General features: G+C 41.4%; 1 protein-coding gene across 2 annotated transcripts in view; it reads left to right on the top strand.

Moving 5' to 3' along the window:
• RFX7 (regulatory factor X7) overlaps positions 1-22,651 on the top strand; it is a 107,826-nt gene that overhangs the window by 44,079 nt on the left and 41,096 nt on the right. Inside the window, exons 2-4 of one of the 2 annotated variants that reach the window (XM_065558244.1) lie at positions 6,901-6,934; positions 18,005-18,087; positions 19,601-19,723. In XM_065558244.1, the coding sequence (XP_065414316.1) occupies positions 6,901-6,934; positions 18,005-18,087; positions 19,601-19,723 (240 nt within the window). Of the gene's footprint in view, positions 1-6,900; positions 6,935-17,869; positions 17,894-18,004; positions 18,088-19,600; positions 19,724-22,651 lie in introns of those variants that run through there. The other variant, XM_065558245.1, reaches the window with a different exon arrangement.

The following is a 22,651-nucleotide window of genomic DNA, read 5'->3' as shown; positions in this document are numbered from 1 at the left end:
CTCCGCGTACTCCTCGCGGCGAGCAGGATTACCAGAGTTGACGGGGAGCACTTCTGGGTTCGATTTATCGCGTCCAGACAAAACACGATAAATCGAACCCAGAAGTTTGATTGCCAGCCGCCGAACCAGCGCATAAGTATAGACAAGCCCTGAGAGTTTTTTTGACCTCCAGATGCTGCTTCTAGAAGCAGCTGTCCAGGAGCAGCAATGCTAGTTGTGGCTGATAATTTTAGTTCTGTATTTAGTTTTCAGATGGGCTTAGGTCATTAATAGATTAAAATGGTTATTTTCATTAGTGAGAGCATCTATCACCTCTCTACTCTCCTGCACCTGTTGTGAGTCATGTAGCAAAGCACCTGGATCACAGACTCCAAATGTTAGCAATTACTCCATATAGGGCCCGATCCAGCTGACAATAACCCTGGGTTTTTGGGGCTGCCAAACTCAGGAGGCCTGCTGAGGTAATAGTTGCCAGCAGTCTCACAGGAAAATAGACTGCATGAAACCCTGAGTTATTATAAAATTCAGTACAAACATTGCAGTTATTTAGCGGTAATATTTAGCTAATACTGTACAGATCATACATGCACAATCTAAGTAGCCATAGCCTAATAGTTATTTGTAGAGTAATTTTGAGGTAAGTTTTCAAGAAATACTTTTCAAATAAGCCAGCAAAGGAAAAATAGCTAAGTGGTAGACAAAGGTAGTAAGTCTGTTCTAACTAGGTCGACTGTTTCACCACCATACCTATTGCTAGGCTTGTTGCTTTTTATTCCCTGACCTAATGGAGATCCTGTACATTTAAGAGTTTCCTAAGTGTACACGGCACTTGAAACACAAGGCTAACGTCCGTGTTCCAGCAACTTTACAATCAAAGGGCTCCAGGGGTGGCAGGTTTGTATAATATTTTTTAGAATAATGTAGAAATGGACTGGAAACAGTAAGCATTTAACAGTTTCCCTATATGCACAATGTGAGGGAGTGTGGGGGGATGAGGGCTGTGGCTGGGGATGAAGGCTCTGGGGTGTGGCTGGGGATGAGGGGTTTGGAGTGTGGGAGGGGGCTCAGGGCTAGGGCAGAGGGTTGAGGTGAGGGCTGTGGGGTGGGACCGGGGATGAGGGGTTCACGGTGCAGGAGGGGGCTCAGGGCTGGGGCAGAGAGTTGGGGTGCGGGGGGGTGAGGGCTCTGGCTGGGGGTGTGGGCTCTGGGGTGGGGTGGGGCTGGGGATGAGGAGTTTGGGGTGCAGGCAGTCTGCCCCGTGGCTGGGGCCAGAGAGGAGGACTCCACATTCTCCCCAGCCCTGTTTCTGCCAGCAGCAGTGAGCTCAGGGGGAGGGGCCCCCTTCTTCCCCTCGGCAGCACACTCACCCGGCACCGTCACTACATGTGTTCCTAGGGCCCAGGCCCCTCTCAGGTCTAGGAAGCCTCCTCGCCTCCCCTGTGGTTGGGAGAGGTCTGCCATCAAGTGTGCGCCTCCTCCTCTTTTCCCTCCGCAGGTGGCGACTGTGCCACCGCCTTAGCCTGCTGCCGGCACCACTCCCTTTTGTAGCCAGCAGTGGCCGGCAAGGGAGTGCAGCGTGGAGTGGCATGGCAGCTGCCTGCTGCCAAGCGTGCAGGCAGGGATGCTCCGGGGGAGGCGCGTGGGGTGGCAGGTGGGGCCAGGGGAGAGACCTGAATCCGAACATTGGTGGAGCCGGGACCCCGGGCCCTGAATTTGCTGGAGCACGGGCACCACAAGCCCATATAACTCGCCACCCCTGAAGGGCCCTGGTTCCATAAAGTTCCTTATGCTTAATTCTCACATGAATGGTCCCATTGTATGTCAGTAGAACTACTCATGCAAGTAAACAAAGACTTTGCAGGATTAAGCTATAACTCTGAGATATCAGCTAGGATGGAAGTTTTAGGTTGTCTATATTAAGCTGTAGCATATGGTGTCCCTTTGTTAGGCTAGGGAATGCAAAGCTGGACATTCATATAACTGCTCACTGCTGTTAATAGACACCCTGCTTATTCCTATCTAACAGACAGGATTTTTTTTTTTTTTTTTTTTTTTTTTGGGCCAGTGTTTTACTTGAGTCTCAGGGCATGTGCTTGCAGACCAGGTTACGTATGCATAACCATGCTTTGTGTGCCACCAACCAGCTACATGTAGCTTATGGGAACTTTGCTCCCATCAACTGACAATACTCACATGATGTGTTAAGTTAACTGGCTGATATTACCTGTGCCCGTTATTCTTGTGTTGCAGAACTTTTCAGAGGCAGGTCAGGACAATTTTGATGAGCTCTTACAGAAGTAGAGGCCAGCACTAGAAGAATGCAAAACAGTTTGAGTTTTTTTGTATGTGAAGTAAAGGACTTCCATAGATTCAGGTGCTCACCTCTTGCACTCTGCTGCTCTGTGCTTTCCAGACAGCAAATTGAGTCTTGACATTTTCAAACTTTTCTCTTGGAGGAGATGGTGGCTTGGTAATATGCCTTTTAACAGCCTTAGATTGGTGTAATGGGGTCTAGGGGTTCACTTCCACTTAACTTTCCAGCTCCCCCACAAGAAACAAATGTTACTGCAAACCTCCCCCGAGACAGGAGAGCTTGACAGAATTCAGCAGTGCTGCACTGTGCATCAGCCCAGAGAGTTGCCTCATGGCAGTGAAGTGCTTTTTCCTGAAAGGGCACACTGCTTAATCAGTCAGCCTGGAGAGAGAGTCATGTGCAGGCTCAAGTCTGATTTTAACCCACATGGCAGTGCATTGGACTGCCATTAGATCAGCAACCTCTCCTGGCCAGATTGGTCACCTAAGGTGAAGTCTGTAGTCATCTGAAGGAATAATTTCTCTCCAGGTGATACCACATTTAATGTCTCTATGTCATTAGACCTCCTAATAAGACAGCCAAGGTTATAGGCAATACATACAGGGGAATATGTAACAGTAGTTAGATGGCCCCTCTCCCGCTCCCCCATGAGTATATAGACTAAGTGGCATGGTAAATGTAGACGTAGCCTGAGAAGTTTCAGGTAGATCTGCTTCACCCCATTCCTTGGAATTTCTCATAAGGGTGTCTACCCATTTGACAGCCACCAGCAGATATAATAAGAGGTCACTGCTATGCCCTTTGGAACACTCTCCATGCCTGGATCCCATTGACAGCAGTTCCTTAACTGGCCTCTGGAACAGAAGTAGGCAGCGAACAGATGTGTGGACAGCATCAGTGGCATTACCAGCTACCTTTACCAATGAGAGCTTCTATTGCCCCTTTCTAGTTCTTTTCTCTTGTCCCTCCAGCCAGATACCAGTCTTACATGAGGAGGGGCAGTCCTCAGTAGCAACAGTGACCCCTGCAGCATAAATGTTAGGCCTTTCTTGAGCACCAAAATGAGAAAACAAAGATACCTGGCAATATGACAACACTGGTTCTTGCTTCTTTGGTTTGAGGTCTCAGAACATCCATTGCAACAACTGGTTGCGCCAGTAAGATCTGACTCCCAATACAAAGTCAGATAGTGGAGCCTGTAATGTTGCACTCCGTGTGCTTTATGAAAATATGCTTATAAACATGAATATGATATAACTGGAATATGCTTTATGCAAAAGGTCTCTTGTAAGGTAGCATTACAAAGCTTATAATCTACTGTGTGTTCATCCTATATGTTTGCCTGTATTATTTTTATGTCTGGAGTTAGGAGAATAAGATAAACTTGTATTACTAATGTAAACATATTAAGTGAAAGCCATTAAGGGTGCTTCAGAATCAATGAACTGTAAATGGCTCTGTTTACTTGCAAACCTTCCTGTGTACATGTGGGCCAGTTCAGGAAGAATGGAGGCTGGGGTCTCACAGGACATGTGACCATGTCACATGATGCTGTAATCCATCTTAAATCTGGTACTTTTCCATTTAAAAGGAGGGGTGGGGACCCAGGGAAACAAAAGATTCCCACCTTGTGCCAAAGCTGCAAAAGGGGGTGGAGCAGGACAAAGAGGCTGCCAGTCATGAGAACACCCCTGCTTTCCACCTAAGATGTCTGCTGGAACTAACAAGGACTGTACCGGGGAAAGGATTGGGCCCAGATTAGGAAGGAGTCTAATCTGTGAAAGAAGTTTATTGGAACATTTGAGGGTGAGATTTTACTTGTAATCAGTTTCTTAATGTATTAGGCTTAGACATGCGTGTTTTTGCTTTATTTTGCTTGGTGACTTACTTTGTTCTGTCTGTTATTACTTGAAACCACATAAATCCTACTTTTTATACTTAATAAAATCACTTTTGTTTATTAATGAACCCAGGGTAAGTGATTAATACCCGGGGGAGCAAACAGCTGTGCATATCTCTCTATCAGTGATATAGAGGGCAGACAATTAATGTATTTACCCTGTATAAGCTTTATATAGAGTAAAACGGATGTATTTGGGGTTTGGATCCCATTGGGAGCTGGGTGTCTGAGTGCTGGAGATAGGTAATCTGCTGAGCAGTTTTTAGTTAAAGTCTGCAGCTTTGGGGGTGTGGACCAGGCCTCGGTCTGTGTTGCAGCGGGCTAGCATGTCTGGCTCAACAAGGCAGGGTTCTGGAAGTCCCAAAATGGCAGAGAAAATGGGCTCAGAGGTAATTCCAGCACGTCAGGTGACAGTCCCCAGGGGGTCTCTGTGATCGAACCCATCACAGAGCCATTTTCTATTTTTGGTTTGCTTATTTCTTACTGCTGACTTAAATTATCTCTAGTAGTTGCCTTCTTTAGCCATTCTTTGCTGCCCTGGCACCTGCATGTGAGGAAAATAAGTCTGATCACAGTAGGTCTTGTTCCTGCCAAGCTGAGCTAACGAGCTTTGGAGTTAGGGTCTAATTCATGCCCTCCAGTGGGAGCAAAGTTGTTCTCTGAATTTTGAAACTTTTAGTTTAGTACTTGTTTATTAGTTTTCAAGTAATTAAGTATCTAGTGTTGTATCTTAGAGGCCTGTGCCTGCTTTCATTGATGCCAATGGTAAATATCCCACTGCTTTCCATAGGCTATAAAGTAAGACTAAGTGCATGAAGTAATCACTTTATTTGGAAGTGTCAGAGCCACTTAAGGGATAAAGTAGACTAGATTCCCCACAGTGTATTTTTTGGGGCATATTTACTTAGGGTTGGGCATTTGATCATTCTAGAAGTAACTAGTCAATTGACAGGTCAGATATTGTCAAAAATGGTCAAATATCTGAAAAGACTAATTCAGTAACTAAGAGTAAGGCTTGGGCTATACTACATATATACTTTGGTATCATGACATCGCTCAGTGGTGTGAAAAATTCACCAAATTTAACCCCATGTAGACAGCGCTATGTTGGTAGGAGAGTTTCTCCTGCCAACGTAGCTACTACCTCTCACAGAGGTGGCGTTATTAAGCCAATGGGCGAGAGATCTCCCATCGGCTTAGAGTGTCTTCACCAGACGTGCTACAGCAGTGCAGCTGTGCCGTTGTAAAGTTGTAGACTTTATGTTCTCCAGTAGGCTTAGGCTTAGATAAATACTTATGCCTAAGGCTGTGTGTCTATCACGGAAGTCACAGATTCCATGACTTTCCGTGACCACTGTGACTTCTGCAGTGGCCAGTGCTGGCTCAGGCAGCCCCTGGGCCAGCAGCAGTTTGGGTATATTGGAGGGGGCTCAGGGCTGGGGCAAGGGGTTGGGGTGTGGGGCACTTACCTGGGCGGAGGGGCCAAGGAGCTCCGTGTGGTGCCCGCACCCGCAGGTTCCCAGCCAATGGGAGCTGCGGAGCTGGCACTTGTGGCAGGTGTAGCCCCCCGGCTGCCCCTCCCCTAGGAGCTGCAGGAACATGCAGGTCAGAGCCAGGTAGGGAGCCTGCTAGCCCTGCTAACCCTTCCTCTCCAGCACCAGCAGGGGTCCCAGGCCACCCCCGCCAACACCCGCGGTGCCCCCAGACCACCCCCACCCCGATCACCCACAGCCCCCCGGCCCACGTTTTAGTTAGGGGTATGTAGTGAAAGTTATGGACAGGTCATGGGCCGTGAACGTTTGTTTACGGTCCATGACTTTTACTAAACATACCTGTGACTAAAAGTAGCCTTACTTATGTCTAATTACGCCCCCCCCCCCAAAAAAAAAGATTTTAATTCAGAAAAATGTGAATTAAAAATGTTCTAAAAAAACCGTGTTCTAAAAAAATGAAAGAATGGCACCATGGTTCAATCACACCATCACCGCTGTCTACCCTAGGGCACTCTTGCTGGAATATTTGACAGTATTTGGCCCTGGTCAAACAATAGGCAGTCAATTGACTGGTTCGCCCAGCCGATGTTAAGTGAAATTACTTGTGATGTGATTCTCATTACTTTTTCCGTCACTCATCTTCCTGTAGCCAGCTGAAGGGTAGTAATATTAAATTGATTAGGTTATTTATTGGAAACACTAAGTTGTCAATAGAAAAGCAGCTGTGGTTGACTGTAGAAGCTGTTCAAGATAACCAGAAATTCATATGTCTAATAAGATTTAATTAAATTATTTTTATAGGTGGACAAATCAAAAGAATCTGAAGCAATTACCAGTTGCAAAAACACTTAATACCATGCCAGAGCCCAATCCCAAGAAATAATGAGCATCTATCAATGCCACTTTGTGGAAGTGGTAGCCACTCAGTAACTCAGAATAGAGTTTCCCAGTTGCAGCATGAGATTGCATTAAACTTATAACCCTTGTTAGAAAAAACACATGTGTTTTAAATAACAACTATTTCTGGAAAACGTTTCTTCTAGAAAGTTACAGGATGAGTATTCTTGCCTAAATAGCCGGGAATTAAGCTTGTAGCTTCTCAGCATAACAGCAGTTGGAAATTCTATTATGTAACATTTTATTTCGTTGCTGTACAAATTAACCTGAGACTTCTCTCTTCTTTTCTCCCCTAGCAAAACTGTACAATCTAAGGTGGACTGCATTTTGGTAAGTAGAACTTTAAGGTTTTCCAAATATTAAAAAGTGTTCTAAGACCACTATGGATGGCCAATGGGAATTGGCAGTGATTATGGAGCCCTTCATCACTATGCACCATTGGAAAAATTAACCTGGGATAGTGACATAAGGTAGTTACCATCTGTCAGCTGTTCAGTGGCCTATGAGAAGTGAATTTAGTGATTTCAGTTCAGTTCTCACAGGACACGTGCCCACATCACACAAGCCAGCCTCAAGATTGGTACAGATTGATGATGCCCTGGCTAGTAATATCACTGGATGATGCCCATACTGACCAATAATTTCATCTGTAGGGCTAATCAATCAGGCTAGATCAGTGGTTTTCAAACTTTTTTCATTTGCGGACCCCTAAAAAATTTCAAATGGAGGTGTGGACCTCTTTGGAAATCTTAGCGGACTCTTTTGGAAATCTTAGACATAGTATGTGGACCGCCTGGGGTCTGTGGACCTCAGGTTGAAAACTACTGCATATTGCCATAGCAGTAAGGGATATTTTGCACTGTTGCTTTCACAGGAGTTATTGAATGCACTGGGGGGAATCAGTGTTTTACAGGGACATTTGCTATCTTTAGGCCTGATCCTGCTAGGAGCTGAGAGTCTTCTACTCCAATTAGCCTCATAAGGTACTATGTACTTCACAGGATCAGGCCCTTTTACCAGCAGGGATTGTACAGTTACATTTGATTTATTACAGTGGCTTGATTAATTTCAGTATGTCATCCTTTGCAAGGTCTTTGGGGCAGATACCATATTTTGGTTGTGTTTGTATAGTGCTTAGCACAATAGGGACTGGGACTCCTAAGTGCTATCACAATATACATTATGATTTTATAAGATTCTTGTACGTGTTTAAGCTTCAGGATAGACAAAGATTGCCTGTTCCAAGCTCTTTGAGCCCTAAAAGATAAGAGTCAAACTAATCGAAAAAATTGCCATAGCAAGCAGGGTGGATTGATTTAAATCAAAGCAGTTCAAATCACTGATTTTACTAATGATTTAAATTAGTACACTGGAAACATTGTTTTAAATCATCACTTTTAATTGCGTATTGCTATTATACTGTTTAGTTATTTTCCTAAAAAAAGGTTGATACTCATTGGTTAGTAACGATGAAAATGTGTTGCTTTCCAACTAAATATAGTCTTTGTGTTAAATTGGTGCTTCTTTTTGGTAACTAGGCGTATACACTATGTATCTTATACATATTTACTAAAACAATTGTATAGCTTAATTTACATTTATCAGATGCTTAATGTTAACATTTTTTATTATGTTAGAAAATGGTGAATGATGCATTTCTTATTAACTAGATGATACATTTTTTACTTGTGATTTGTGTAAAGTTCTATTTGGATGGAAATTGAAATGCAATTAAAAATGTACAAAAATAGTATTTAATATTTTTAATTATATAAACCTACCTTCAATGTGCTGAAAATATAAGAAAAATGTACCAAAACAAATTTTGCATTTAAAACTAGCAGTAGTTTAATAATTTAGTGAATTGTAGTTAGTGAATTGAATCAATTATTTCTGGCTACTGTGTCCTTCAGGATTTTAGAACTAGAATTCTCAAACTCTCACACTAAGGGCTAGTCTACACTGGCAACGCGTGCCTTGTGTGGTCGTGGCGCAGCGCTGGAGCGAGCTCTCCCAGCACTCTAAAACAGCCACCTCCACAAGGGGTGTAGCTATCAGCGCTGGTGCACTGTCTACACTGGCGCTTTATAGCGCTGAAACTTGCTGCGCTCAGGGGGGTGTTTTTTCACACCTGTGAGCGAGAAAGGTGCAGTGCTGTAAATTGCCAGTGTAGACAAGCCCTTAGTTTTGGAAGAGGAAAACAAACTTTCCTGCTTTTTTAACTTCCAAATGGTTTTTAACTTTGAGTTAGCTGAATAAACTGAAATGAAGAAAATAATCACTGCACCTGTAGAAGGAGGCTACTGCTACCAAAAGCAGGTTTAGCACTTCAACAGACTCTGATTCCAGGTGCTTAGTCAATGACATCCACCAGTTCAGGGTTTAGCTTTCTTTAAAACTTGGCAGCAAATATGTACTACTTAATATTTTGTGTATTTACTTTAAATTATTCTGATACAATAATTTTATGCCTTAACATAGGTTATCAGTTTCAAATGTATTTTAAATAGGTTTAGTTTTAATAAACAAAGCTGTATTTAATTTAAATGAAAACATTTAATTTAAATATATCGACTTTTATCCATCCTGATAGCAAACTAGATATCTGCACAGATATAGGCCATCCATAAATACAACCTTCTCCACCCTGTGTCACTCCTGAAAAAACTAATCCATACCCCTCTGTAAAGAATTCCACACCATTGTCAAGATCTCTAACATTCGCCCAGAGACCAGCTTTGCCGTATGCCTTATAGGCCTTGACTGCTTTGGGCAGAAGGGTGTATTTCTGAAGTTAGAGTCCTCAAAGTATGTCCTCTGATCAGCTCCTTCCCTTACATAACAAGGAGTTCTGCCTAGAATGCCTGTGCTGACTGCAGTTGAAGTAGTATTTCACGGGGAGAGCCATCTTAGGAAGACAGATGCCAAGTCATTTAGGGCTCTAAGGGTATGTATACACAGCAATAAAAAAACCCATGGCACGAAGTCTGAGAGCCAGGGTCAATTGACTCGGGCTGGTGGGGCTCAGGATGGTGGGGGTGGTAAAATTAGCAGTGTAGATACTCGGGTTGAAGCCTGGGTTCCACCCAAGCCTGAATGTCTACTCTGCAATTTTTAGGCCCTGGCCCCGGCCCCGGCCCCAACCCCACCCCCAACGAGCCTGAGTCACCTGATCCGGGCTTGCCATGGCTGTGCCTTGGATCTTTTATTGCTGTATAGACATACCCTAAATCAGAAACAGTTTATCCTCTAAATCAGCGTAAATCCCACTCCCTTAATACTGTGATCTTGCACCTATGTTTAAGCCAGGAAGCAACCATTTTTATAGATTTAAGGGCTAAAAAAGAACATTATGATCACTGAGTCTGACCCCCTGCATAAGAGGTCATGGAATTTCACCCAGAAATGAGTATTTAATAAAGTTATGGCTCAAGCTGCCCTCTAGCTACCTCCATATAGTATCTGTGTAGCCATATGGCTGAGCACGCTAGAAACATTTTGAAGGCGAGTTGTCAAAGGATAATTTGGATTTCCAAAGTATTTTTTCTGAGACTAAAGTTACCCTAATTTATGGTAGCTAAATGGTATTTCTTTAAACTAAGCTCTATTTTTGTATCCATGTCCTTTCAAGGACCAGCTTCTGATCCAGTCTTGCCTACACTTAAAGGGATTCTTGGGTGCATTCGATATTCAGCCTGAGGATGAAAGTGGCCTCCAGCCTCCTTCTTCCTTAATGCCACCAATGGCAATTGCTCCCCGTATTGCCTCTAAAGTAGGTTGAAGATCATCCTTGAGCAGAGGACCCTGATAGGGGAGGTCAATGGCACAAAGGCAAGTTGCAGCAGGTAGAAGCAAATATAATTAACTCTTTTCACAGTGCAATATAGGGCAGAACTGCGTAAGCAGCACCAGAAGAAGAATATAGGAGCAAATCGTTTGCATTCTGTGCATTTACAAGAAAATTGTGTTAGAGTTGGAAACAGGTTTCATACTAATAGTCTTGGATTTAGGATTTTTAAGTGCAGATCATCGGCTTGTCTAGCAGCCACCAAGGGTAGTCAACATTTGGAGGGCGGGGGAATAAAAATCTGGGCAGCAAGTCTCAGGGCCCAAGTCTGTAGACTTGGTCTCCGAAATTTGCTGTTGTGGGGTTTTTTTGTTTGTTTTTTGTTTTTTTGCAGTGTGGACGTACACTAAATGTTTCCCGTCGCTTGTTGGATGGGCTTTTGGATTATTTTGGTCAGTTGGACAATTTAGCCATTTTCCTAGATAGAGCTTTAGCCTGTAATGCTAAAGAACAATCTCCACAACTTGATTTAGAATATCTCAAGGGTTTCCGTATTATCTGACCTTGCATTTCAAATGCTTCCCTGTCTGTCCTGCTAATGGTATCAGATCTCCATCCATAATTGAGTGGTTCTCTCTTGGGTAATTTACCTTTGAGACAGGATACATACTTAATGTAGTGCAGTCAGTTATAAATACAGCATAGAATTGTTCAGAAGGCTGGAATCAGAATAGGTTACAGGAAATAGAAGTGGTGAATACACCAACCACAACACGGAAACTCAGCTAGGAGATCTGTTCTTGCTATTGAAAGCTGTAAACTGTTGTGTGAGAGTCTGAGAATTCCCAAGCCCAATGAAATTAGAACATCGTTGCCTTTTAAAAATCCTTATGGGAAAGTTTGTGTTAGGAACTTCTCTCTGCAAGCCCATTCTCCTCTCTACCCTCTGGGGGACAAAGGCTGTCTGCCGTATTTACTGATCTCACATTTCAGCTATGTCTGCACTGAGGAGCCTATGTCACCATAGCTATGTTTTTTCCACACCCCTCACTGACGTAGCTATGCCAATATCAGTTTAAAGTGTAGACCGAGCCTTAGTATGAACAGATTTATATGATTATCAGCAATTGACTCCATGTGATCTGGACATTTAGACACTGCCAGATCTCGTCTCCCCTACACCCCGCTACTTCCAAAGAACCAAGCTTGTGGGCAGGTCTGTCCAGTCCACTTAAGTGTTCAGCCTTACGTGTAGTTTTCATGGTCTGTGCTTCCTCAAGAGACTTGCAGACTTCTTGGCACCATTTGAGTGCATAGTCCCATGAGGCATGCAGTTACAACAGATCCGTATCCTTTATCTTTTCAGTTTCTTTAATAACAACACCAAGGAGTGTTCAAGGGCAGTGCCATTTTGTCATAGCACTTTAATTGCTGACTGCAATAGAGAACGTAAGAACAAGCCCTTTGGAGGAAAAACCACCTTTTAGCAGTTTACCTTGATTCAGGTAACTGAATTTACAAGAAGTCTTTCTTCCTTAGTCACATATGCTGTGAGAAGATGCTACTGCCACCTTCATATCTATTTCATCTTGTCTAGTTAGGTTTTGCCTTAAGGTTTCTAGCAAACACATTTTCATTGTAAGTAGAGACTCACATTATTTACTATTTTTCAGCATTTGCATTATGGTAGCACATAATCCTAGCCAGACACACAGCTCCAGTGTGCGGGGCACTGTACAAACATGCTGGAAGACTAAGCTGCTGGGGGCAGGGACCACCTAATTTAAGACCAGATGCAACAATTTAAGTTTAGGAGGACAGAGGATAATAGTAATAACTTCATATAGTTATTTATCCTTTTGTGTGTCTGTGTGTGTCTTGCTGCACTGTTTGCATCCTGACAGATTAAGTCAGTTTTTGGAAGATCATAAGAAAATCATTCTGTGCTGTGCAAACCAGAAGGGATAATTAGCAAGAATTGTGGGGTAAACATCCATTAAAGATTTATTGCAACATCTTTTAAACTGTAGTAAACAAGTCTAGAAGTAGGTGCTCACTTAGTGTGACATTGCTTGTTATATTTATGTTGCCACATACTAAGTGAACTCCTGAACCTGATTATGTGGCTCACAGTTTGATCACTTAGCAAGAAGGTTAAGGTTCTTGGCCCTGCCCCTTGTCTTTTAAAAGGAATTCAGTGCTAGTGAGAGGCGCTGGATTGATGGCAATGATCACTGAAGTCCCTAATCTACAGAGGAGTTTGAGCATGGGCAGCAGTAGTACAAATCCTCTCCTACCACTGAAGTGCTTCAGTCCTGTTCTACATAGCTATTATCCTGTAGGGGAGAAAGGGACTTTCAGTTATCCAGTATTTTACTGTATTATGATAGTGACTGTCCCCTCCTCCAAATATTGGCATCTGCAGTTGGACTGAGACTACCAGTAAATTAACCAGAGGCCACCAGACAGCTTCAGATGGTAACAGTTTTGGTCAGTACTGGTGTGGATTCAAATTTGGTTCTGTGTTGGGGGAGGAGGGAGAGTAGTTTTTAAAATGGAAATCTTGTGTAGCTGAAGACTTACTCTTCAGCAGGAAAAAAGGTATGGTAAGTCCTAGTGAAGAAGGGGCAGTTGGTAGTTTTTACATGAATTAGCAGATCAAGGTGAGGTACGGCTCCCCCATAGTCTTTAACTCTACTTTGCTATGGGGGAGTCTAGGTTTTATCTTGAACTGCTAACATTTTTTCTTAGTGAAAACACAACTTTAGTAAAAACCACTTTATTGTGGTGTTTTGAGTAGGTTCAGAGCAAATTCGTCTGTGCTGTCACTTCACTGACCTCAAGGTGTTCTAATAATGGTCGTGAAATCTTGGCTCTGAATGTACACCTGAAGCCTGCTAAAATGCTGATCTGATTGGTAATATAAACGTGATGAAATCTGAACCTGCTTCTGGATGATCTCCATGGACTGGAGAAGAGGTTAAAGCTCAAGAAATTCTAGAACTGTTTCTTTGCAGGATTTACTATGTGAAGAGATAAATTAAAAACCTCTCTTTAGCCATTCAGCTATATTCTAAGAGCTTGAAGTGGGTCAGACATGCTGTTTCTGTATTATACTTCACATTTGTGAGTCTTTTCTGGTCAGATAATTTTACAAAAGGAGTTAAAGGACACTGAAAAAGTAGATGGGGGAAAAATCCGTTGGCATAGAATTATCTTGCAGTTCACAGATATAATTTGCTGTTGATTTTTAGTATCCTTGATGTTTTCTGCAAGAGTTATCTATCTGTGTGTTAGTGTTTGTTCAGAGCTTTGATGTAATACTTCTGAGTAAAAATGAATAATTTTACCATGTTGAAAGGTTGTATGATCTTTCACTACTCCAGAAAGGACTTTTAAGACAAGGGAAGCTAGACTGGTAATGTCAGGTGTGTTTCAAGCTTTGCCGCAGAGACATTTTAGAAACCTCACACTTTTTTGTTGAAACATATAAGGTGTGAAAACTGGTAGGAAGAGTCAAAAATGGCAATGTTTCAATGTGAGCACAAAGCTCTTCTTATAAGTCATAGTAAGTTCTGTGTTTTACCGACTTAATACAAGGCAAGTTCATTCCTGCATGAATTTTGAATGGCTCATGTTAGTATGCATAGCATCAGAAATGTAGTTTATACAAGTGACTTTTCCATCCTGAGACGCTGCATGTCAGTTTTGTTTACTTGTAGCTAGTTATTTTTAAAAACATCCATTTTTAAAATAGTAACTGCTGTTTGGATGAACTCTTCATTATTAGTAATCCTTCCTTCTCCCTCACCCCCACTGTCAAGGTTGTGTTACTAAGGAGCAGAATTATAAATCAGATGAATCTACTCTGCCACGGACTGAATTTGGCCAAGATTCAATGACGAGAGTAGAAGAGCAAACTAGAGTCAATCAATCATGAATGAATATGTATTCTAATGAAGTCTGACAAGTTTTATAGCAAATCTGCCATTATATGCACGTTTCATTACTGTTTTTACCAGCTGTAGTTTGGGATCTACGTTCTTTTAATTAAAAAAAAAAAATCAGCGGGGCCACTCCGGTGGCTTGCTGGTAGCATATTTCCTTTTTCCAGATTTGAGATGAACTGATCCTGGAACTAAGTTATTTAAAAAAAAGATTCAAAACTTAAGGCTAAATGTTAAGAGTATACTCCCAAAGCATATAGCATCCTAAAAAGCCTGCAGCAGTGCTCAAATCCTTCAACCCATCCTCACCAAAAAGCCAGGAAAAAAATGGGCTATGATTCCACCTCCAGGTCTGGCAACAGGAAATCACTCAAGCTTTGCTGCTCTTTATTTCACTAAAAACCCTTCAAGGAACTACAACCCTGCATGTATCAGCAGTTCTCATCTTTTGGCTCCTTACAACTCACGATTGACTTTTGCTCAAACCTACAGTGGCTGTTGGAACAAAACAAAACAAAAAAGAGAGAACACGATCCTAGGCAAGTGCAGTTCTGGATCTGTCTGAAATTGAAGGAGTGAGACACAGCTCCACCCAGGAACAGATCAGGGTGGATGACTCTAAATACATACTGGAGCCTCCCATTTAATTTGCTTGCCAGGCATATTTTTCCTGCTTCTGTATAGTGGGGGAGTCACTTGTACGAACGAGGGGAAAAAATTCTAGACCCTAACATAGAAGCCATCTTCTGTCTCTTTACCAGAGCCCTTTTCTTTGTCTCTGCCTGGACTTTCTTAGTTCTTACCACTGCATGGTCTTACCACTGCCCTATTATAGGAGCTATTTTCCCAGCATGCCCTTTCTGGATACTGGCCTGTGGCCTTTTAAATTACAAGCAGTTGTAACCCCAAAGTGGCCATTTCACCATAGGCGGTTGGTTCTTGTATCTCCCTTTCTTCCAGCTGAAGAATTGGCTTTTTTCAACTCCTGTTACATTTTCTGCTTATGTCTCAAGATGGCAAGTTTGTCATGTGTAGAAACTGGGGCCGTTGCTGCACAAATTACCCTATTTGCATTTTTTTTCTTTCTAAAATCCCATTATAAAAATATAGTGAAGCAATATGCAGTGGGCAATGTTTAAAGAAGACAGAACTCTACCCTCGGTTGATGGTGGGAGAGTCTCTTTTCTTTTTCCTCTTGTGGGAATGGGGTTCTCCCTGTGGCTCCTTCTTGGATCAGCTGCCTTTTACACTTCGCAGTGCCTTTTCAGTTTGCTCCCTGCTCTAAGAGAAAAGGACCCTGCTGTTGTTGAAGCACCACCTCCTTAGCCTAAGACCAGGTAAAGCAGATGTAGTGATAATCAGTTCTCTTTCCTCCTGCTTCCACAGTGGTGGGAGACCATGGGGGGGAGAGAATTCAGTGACCCCACAGTATGTATTGAAAAATACATGAGACCTGTTCATAGAGAAGGCAATTTAAGTACCACAACCTTTGTATGAACTGCAGTAAAAGTCACACAGAAATCATTGTCAGCAAGTTTCAGGGGTTAGTGTCAAGAAAAATACCAGATTTTGTGATTTGCCGCAGCTTATAAAAGTGGTGAATCTGAATAGATTGTGCCCAACATGTTACTGTTGTGTCTGTTGGCTCTCACAAGTTCTCTTTTTTTTGCCCCAGTGTGGTCTTAACAACAAGGAGTCTGGTGGCACCTTAAAGACTAACAGATTTATTTGGGCATAAGCTTTCGTGGGTAAAAACCTCACTTCTTCAGATGCATTTTACCCACGAAAGCTTATAAATCTGTTAGTCTTTAAGGTGCCACCAGACTCCTTGTTGTTTTTGTAGATACAGACTAACATGGCTACCCCCTGATACTTGACAGTGTGGTCTTAGCCAGTCTTAGCCATTTAGGATTAGAAAGCTCTTGGATTCTCTGGTCTCACCTCCCGCAGACAAATTTTTGTCTAGTTCTTTCTTTCCTCAGAATATATTTTCTCATTACTTAGTGGCTCAGTCCTCTCAAGAGACTTTATATATGTTGTTTGTTGTATCATTCTCAGAATTGTTTGTTTTGTTTTACACTGTGATGCTGCTAGTTATACACTAATTACAAAGCAAAATAAATATTAACATAATAATTCACTTTATAGTACATCCCCCTTCATAGTTTTTCAGAGGTGTTGACCTATTGGCCACCTGACAAGACTCCTCTCTGCCTTGATTGAATTAGGGGACACCCTGCTTTGAAATTAAATTAAAGTTCTGATTAGTTGCTTTCTTCCTTGGTTTCATTCACTCTTAGACTTAATAAGCAGATGCCTGGGTTTTCTCTTTTAGTTGAGCAATTTTAAAAGTGAAATAACGGTCAAGGAGAGATGAATTAATCACATTCCAGATAGCATTGTTTTATGTTAAAAAATAATTGCTCATATTTACTCAATGTTGCTTATGCATGAACTAGTTTTACTTTAGCAATAGTCTTCTCAAATTAGTGTTAATACAAATGAAGTGTAAATTTTTATATAAACATTATAATTTAAATAACATAAGTTCATCTTATCTTTGGTACTTTCCTGAAGGAAACTATTTGCTCCTGGCTGTGGGAAGTCTGGTTTATTCGTCTGTGCTCTATGCTTGGATATGTTACCCAGGTTACCAAAATTGACTTTGCTAATATTTCAGATCCAATTTACTGCACTGGGATCACCCAAAGCCTTGTTCCTTCATGATAACACTGCATCATGCATCTGCTGCTCGGGTGTGCATGTGCCTGCTGTGTTTGTTTTGTTTTTCACCACCTTCAATGATTTAAAGCAGTGGTTCTCAACCGGCAACCCAATCAGCACATAGCTGTGGCCCATGTGATATCCTCAGGGCCATACAGGTAGTATATATAGATTGTGTGGATGCAGCCCACATAACACATAGAGAGCTGCATATGCGGCCCACAGTGGTAAATAGGTTGAGAACCACTGATTTCAAGGCTTTGAGCCAGATCCTTAGGTGATAGGAATGGGCATAGCTCTGTTGAAGTCAGTGGAGGTACAATGATGTACAGCAGCTCAGAATCTGGCCATCAATATCGATGTAATCACTCTGTGACAGCCACTTACATTGACTTTCCAAAAAGCCTTCTTTAGGGCTTGCTGTTTGACCATTGATACAGTTGTATGGTCAGTCCAACAATCGTGCTGTATTACAGAAGAGCCATTATTTGATGCTTTGGTCTTAGGGTGTTGAATGTGGCCCTCCAAGTCTAGGAAATCATAATGAAAGGTTTCAATTTAAACTTCTTTTCATTACAGTGTTTTTTGGCTGGGAAAACTGTTTCTGGTTACCAGGATTAACTTTTTCCTTTACAGTTAAAAACAGGCAAATATTCCAATGTTCACTTTTGTTTTAAGTGGTGATCATAATTAATATTTATTATTATTTGCCTTACCGTAATGTCTCTAGGTGTCCCAGTCATGGACCAGGATCCTGTTGTACAAACACAGAACAAAAGGGTGGTCCCTGCCCCAAAGAGCTTGCAGTCTAATGCTTTCACATTGCCAAAGGTTGCGTGTTGTTTTATTTGGGATCATTTTGAAAATGTGTGTTTGGTTTTTTTTACAACCCGTCATGCTGTTCATTTACCATTTGCTTTTTTAAAAAACCTTGTTTTCTAGCAAGAAGTTGAGAAGTTTACAGACCTAGAGAAACTCTACCTCTACCTTCAACTGCCTTCCGGTCCCAGCAATGGAGAGAAAAGGTGTGTGGGTGTGGGTGTTTAATATTAATATTGGTATAGTTCCCATGAGCTTTTTTTTTTCCCATCAAACACACATTTATCAACTGTTTCTGGAAACAGTAATGTTTCTTTATTTTTTTTTATTTTTTTTAGGAAAAGTGTCTTTAATATTTTCAGAGAACTAGTTCTTCAGTAAATCTGAACTTTGGGACCCCTTGATGCATAATAACAAATCTGACAATATAAGCTTTGCATGGTAGGCTGTTTATGAGGAAGTGCTTTTGGTTGGGAATCTGATTATGGACCAGGTCTGACTGTTGCCTCAATTTTTATATAATGGGGGTATAATATAGCACTTAAAATATTACTATAGGAAAGAATGATTATTACTTCCTGGTAGGTCTGACAGTATTTGTTCATTTAGGTCCTTGCCATCTCTGAAATAACTCCACATCTCACACTTGTAATAATTAACCATTTCCCCCTCATACCGATATCCAGAACAAGTGTTTTTTATTAGAGCTGATTGAAATTTCCCATATTTTGAGCACTCATGGTTTTTTTTAATTATGAAGAGACTCCATTGTCTCCATAATTTAAGGAAGAATCTTGCCTTAATTTTTAACTTCACCAAAACATAACCAATCCACATGAAAGTGGAACTTATGCCAGGACAGACATTTCTGGGACGTTTGAGGCAAATTGTAAAATGCATTTGGGAGATATGAGGGATGACCATAACCTTTTAAATATGATGGGCTACATGAAGTTCTTTATTCTGTATGTCCCCCAGTGCAGACCATACAAAGTCTAAAGCATCAATTAGGGGAACCACATTAGAGATCCAGAAGGTGCTACAGTTCTTTATACCCAGTGGTTCCATTCTGCTTGACTGATGGGTTACCTTGCATACAGCTTTCCCATCAGTTTGCCCATTGCTACACTGGACTCACAGAAACCTATTTCAGGAATGCAGTAAATTGTCCTTTCTTTAATGTTGTTTTCATTATGTGTCATATCCTGACCCTGATTTATATATAGTAAGGGGCATAAAAGCTCCTTATGCTCATATAAAATGGGGGTGCATTGGGAAGACCAGCCCAACAAGATATCAGGGAGACATTGTACATATAGTGGAGGAGAGGTGCAGTGGCTTGGACAACATAGGAGGTATGGTATTTGAACCTGTCTGAAGTGGCCCTTTCTCCCTCCCACCCCCCCTACTCTATATTGAAACTGGTGTTCTGTGGATGCATACATGAATAGATGTAGTATGAATGATCTTTGTAAGGAATGATCAAAGTTCTGTTTTTGTTTATGCCTACTGTTATTCAGCAAAAACAGCTCATAGATGAGACATGATGGAGTAAATTTTAAGAATTGCGCTTACGGGATGCCTGCACAGGAACTCCTGTTTGTCCATGATTTCTTTCCATGTGAATCTTTTCAGCCCATTTGAACACTTAACTCTACTAATTGAAGAGGAGCTATAGAGTACATTGTCTTCATCAGATCTATTTCTGTTTTCACTTAGCGATCAGATCTCGATGTCATCAAGCCGTGCGCAGCAAATGCATGCATTTTCTTGGATTCGGAATACATTGGAGGAGCACCCAGAGACGTCCCTTCCCAAACAGGAAGTTTATGATGAGTACAAGTGAGTGCTGCTAAATGGAATCCCTACATCTAGTTATAGCAATGCATAAAGAGTAGTGTACACAGTACACATATTTAACCAGATGCTACAATTGCTTCCTTTATAAGCAGAGGCTTGAACTGCCTTGACTAAAGTATAGTTAAATATGGTGGAGGTTAGAATTTAAAATCTGACATTGTTTATGTTAACTATGAGGTTTAAATGAGAGGAACTGTGGATGAAATCCTGGGCCTACTGAAGTCAGTGGGAATTTTTGCCATTGACTTTTGTAGGGCTAGGATTTCACCATCTGTGCAGAACAATAAAGAAGTGAAAAATCTTTTTTTGTGTGCAGTTTCAGACTTTGAGGAAGGACGTTGTTAATGTTTTTATAAAATGAAACATAAATAATAATCTGGATATTAAACTTGCTAAAATTAGAGTGCAGTATTCACAGAAAGGCCCTGCTTCCTGAGACTCTCCTCCTGTGTTCAGGTGGAGCCAGTTACAGGTTTGGAACCTAAAAATGCATTTAATTAAAACATGTCAAAATTAGTGATCAGAGTTTACTTAGCTCAGAGACTGGGCAAGTCATACATTATTCCACTGACACATATATGTCTGTGTTGTATGTCTCAGTGCCTTAGTACGTATTCCTGGTAATAAATGCAAATAAGACCAGTTCCTATGCATTAACATAATGTCTGAGGATGCACTAACTACAGTGATGCAACTGCTACTGTATTCAGTATTTGCACTTTTGAAAGTAAGATCATAATTTTAAACTGCAGATTAAATAAATCTAAAGTTAAGAAACTTTTTAAAAAATAAGGACTTAAATTAATATTATTTATATTATGATAGAAAAAGAGGATTTGTGTACAGAACACTAATAATATCTTGCAGTAAATTTATATTGTCCCTTTCATGCAAAAAAGGCCCAAATTACCTTTTGCAAACTGTGTACATACATCACCACTGAAATGCAGTGATTTCTTACATGCAAGATGGTGGCAACTAACCAGTGCCCAACACATTGCACAGCAGTGCAAACTGGGGAGTTTTGGTCAAGCAGATGGAAGTAAACCATAACTTCAAAGTGCTAAGAGATCTTAAAGCCCAGACAATACATTGGGTAAGGCTGGTCAACCAAAAGACCACATCACACAAAGTCAACTGCATGAAAGTCACTTTATCTGCATCAGGAGGATGAAGGGCTGAATCGACCTTACTGGGGTTTGAACAAGTAATTCATGGAATTGTAGATATTTCAAAACTAAGATTTTAGTCCACTAAATGATCCCCTCTGGAATAATACATGAAATATTGTGTCTGTCACAGAGAATGAGCCCTCATGCAGTAAGCCTGTTTCCAACAGGTTGCAGTACAGTGAAACCCCGCTATAACGCAATGATTGGGGTCCAAAAAATTTGATCGCGATAAATGCGGGGTTGCGGTATAGCAGGGTTACGAAAATTTTACCATTTAAAGCCAGTCAGTTTCAAGCCGGTCAATTTCTCTTGGGCAGAGAGCAGGGGAGATGTGCAAGGGGCAGAGGAAGAGTGAGGAGCAGCTGGGGAGGAGAATGGCTCTTCCTGCCAAAAGGAGAAGCAGGGATAAGGGGGAAGAGGCAGTGGGGAAGGCACGTTCCTTTTTTTGTTTTTGTTTTTGTTTGTCCTTCGGCGGCGCTCCGGCCGGTGTGGTTTTTTTTTTGAGCGCTTGAGGCGGTGGGAGCCACCTTATGATCGCGCTATATCCGAATTCTCATTATCGCGGGGCGTGTTATAGTGAGGTTTCCCTGTATATCATAATGGTCATAGAATTGGTAACCAAGCCAACACACGTTTGTGTTCACTTAGATCTCAAAGCTACCATATAGCTAGAAAAGAGATGAGGACTGGAGGAAGGGAGCAGTCAGACAAGAGTTGGCTCTGAATGTATTTAAAACCAAAATCCAAAAATTAATCAAATCAAAAAAACATGGCCCAATTCCTTGAAGATGAATTTGAATAAAGAATTATGATGTGGTATTAACAGTTTCGCCTTCCAAATGATTACAGTAAACTGCAAGGTGCTTAGTACTCATCTCACAGAAGGTGCGCAGTGCTATGACCAGATTTCCTCTGCAGTGTGTATATACATCACCTTAATTAACGCTGTCTGGCAGAGTCACTTGCTCCGACTGAGTTGAAATGTGGTGGTATTAGCTTGCCTGGAGTTGCTGAACACGGACACACCTAGTTCTGAAATCTCACCATCAACTCAAGTTGTGACGTAGGCTAGAAATATAACCAATAGTGCAAGTATGTTGAATTAACCAATCACCGAGCAGTCAGTTACATATACACACAGCAACAAAGGCAAGAGCAGCTGCTGCACAAGAGAAAAACGTAAGCGTTATTCTTAAATATATTTCTTATTAAATAATTTATAGCCTGGTTCAGCAACAAATCTGCTTGGCTTCCATGCTGTGCCAAGCTACAGATGCCCAGAAAAATAATCATCTACAGATTGTGTGGTGTGAAACCTGAACAGATTTTCTGTGTAGCTACAACAAGCCTTTGTGTGTTGTTTTTTCCCCCTCACAAAATAAGGATGGTGAGGAAATATCTGGGAAAATATCAAATATTTGTAATCTGTTCTCTTTTTAAAGCATCTGTTCTCTTTTAAAAACATTTAGCTTCCATGAATATTTTTGAGTTACCCTCGTGCATCAAAAGGAGACTAGACGCAGGGTAGGATGTCGTGGGAAATGACATATAAATAGTAGCATTAGTTCTGATAAGACATTTCTCCCTTCTTGGGCGGATTAAGACATCTCAAAACCTACTTTTGTCTATGTCACTCATGAGTTGTTATTTCCATCCTCCACCTGTGAAGACAGATGTTGTTTGGAGTTCACAATGAGCACTTTATACACACAGATAAGAAAATTCATTAATATTATAA

The sequence above is a fragment of the Chrysemys picta genome, chromosome 10 (assembly GCF_011386835.1).
Source record: "Chrysemys picta bellii isolate R12L10 chromosome 10, ASM1138683v2, whole genome shotgun sequence".
In the NCBI taxonomy this organism is placed as follows: Eukaryota; Metazoa; Chordata; order Testudines; family Emydidae; genus Chrysemys; species Chrysemys picta.
This window is presented reverse-complemented; position numbering and strand designations above follow the sequence as displayed.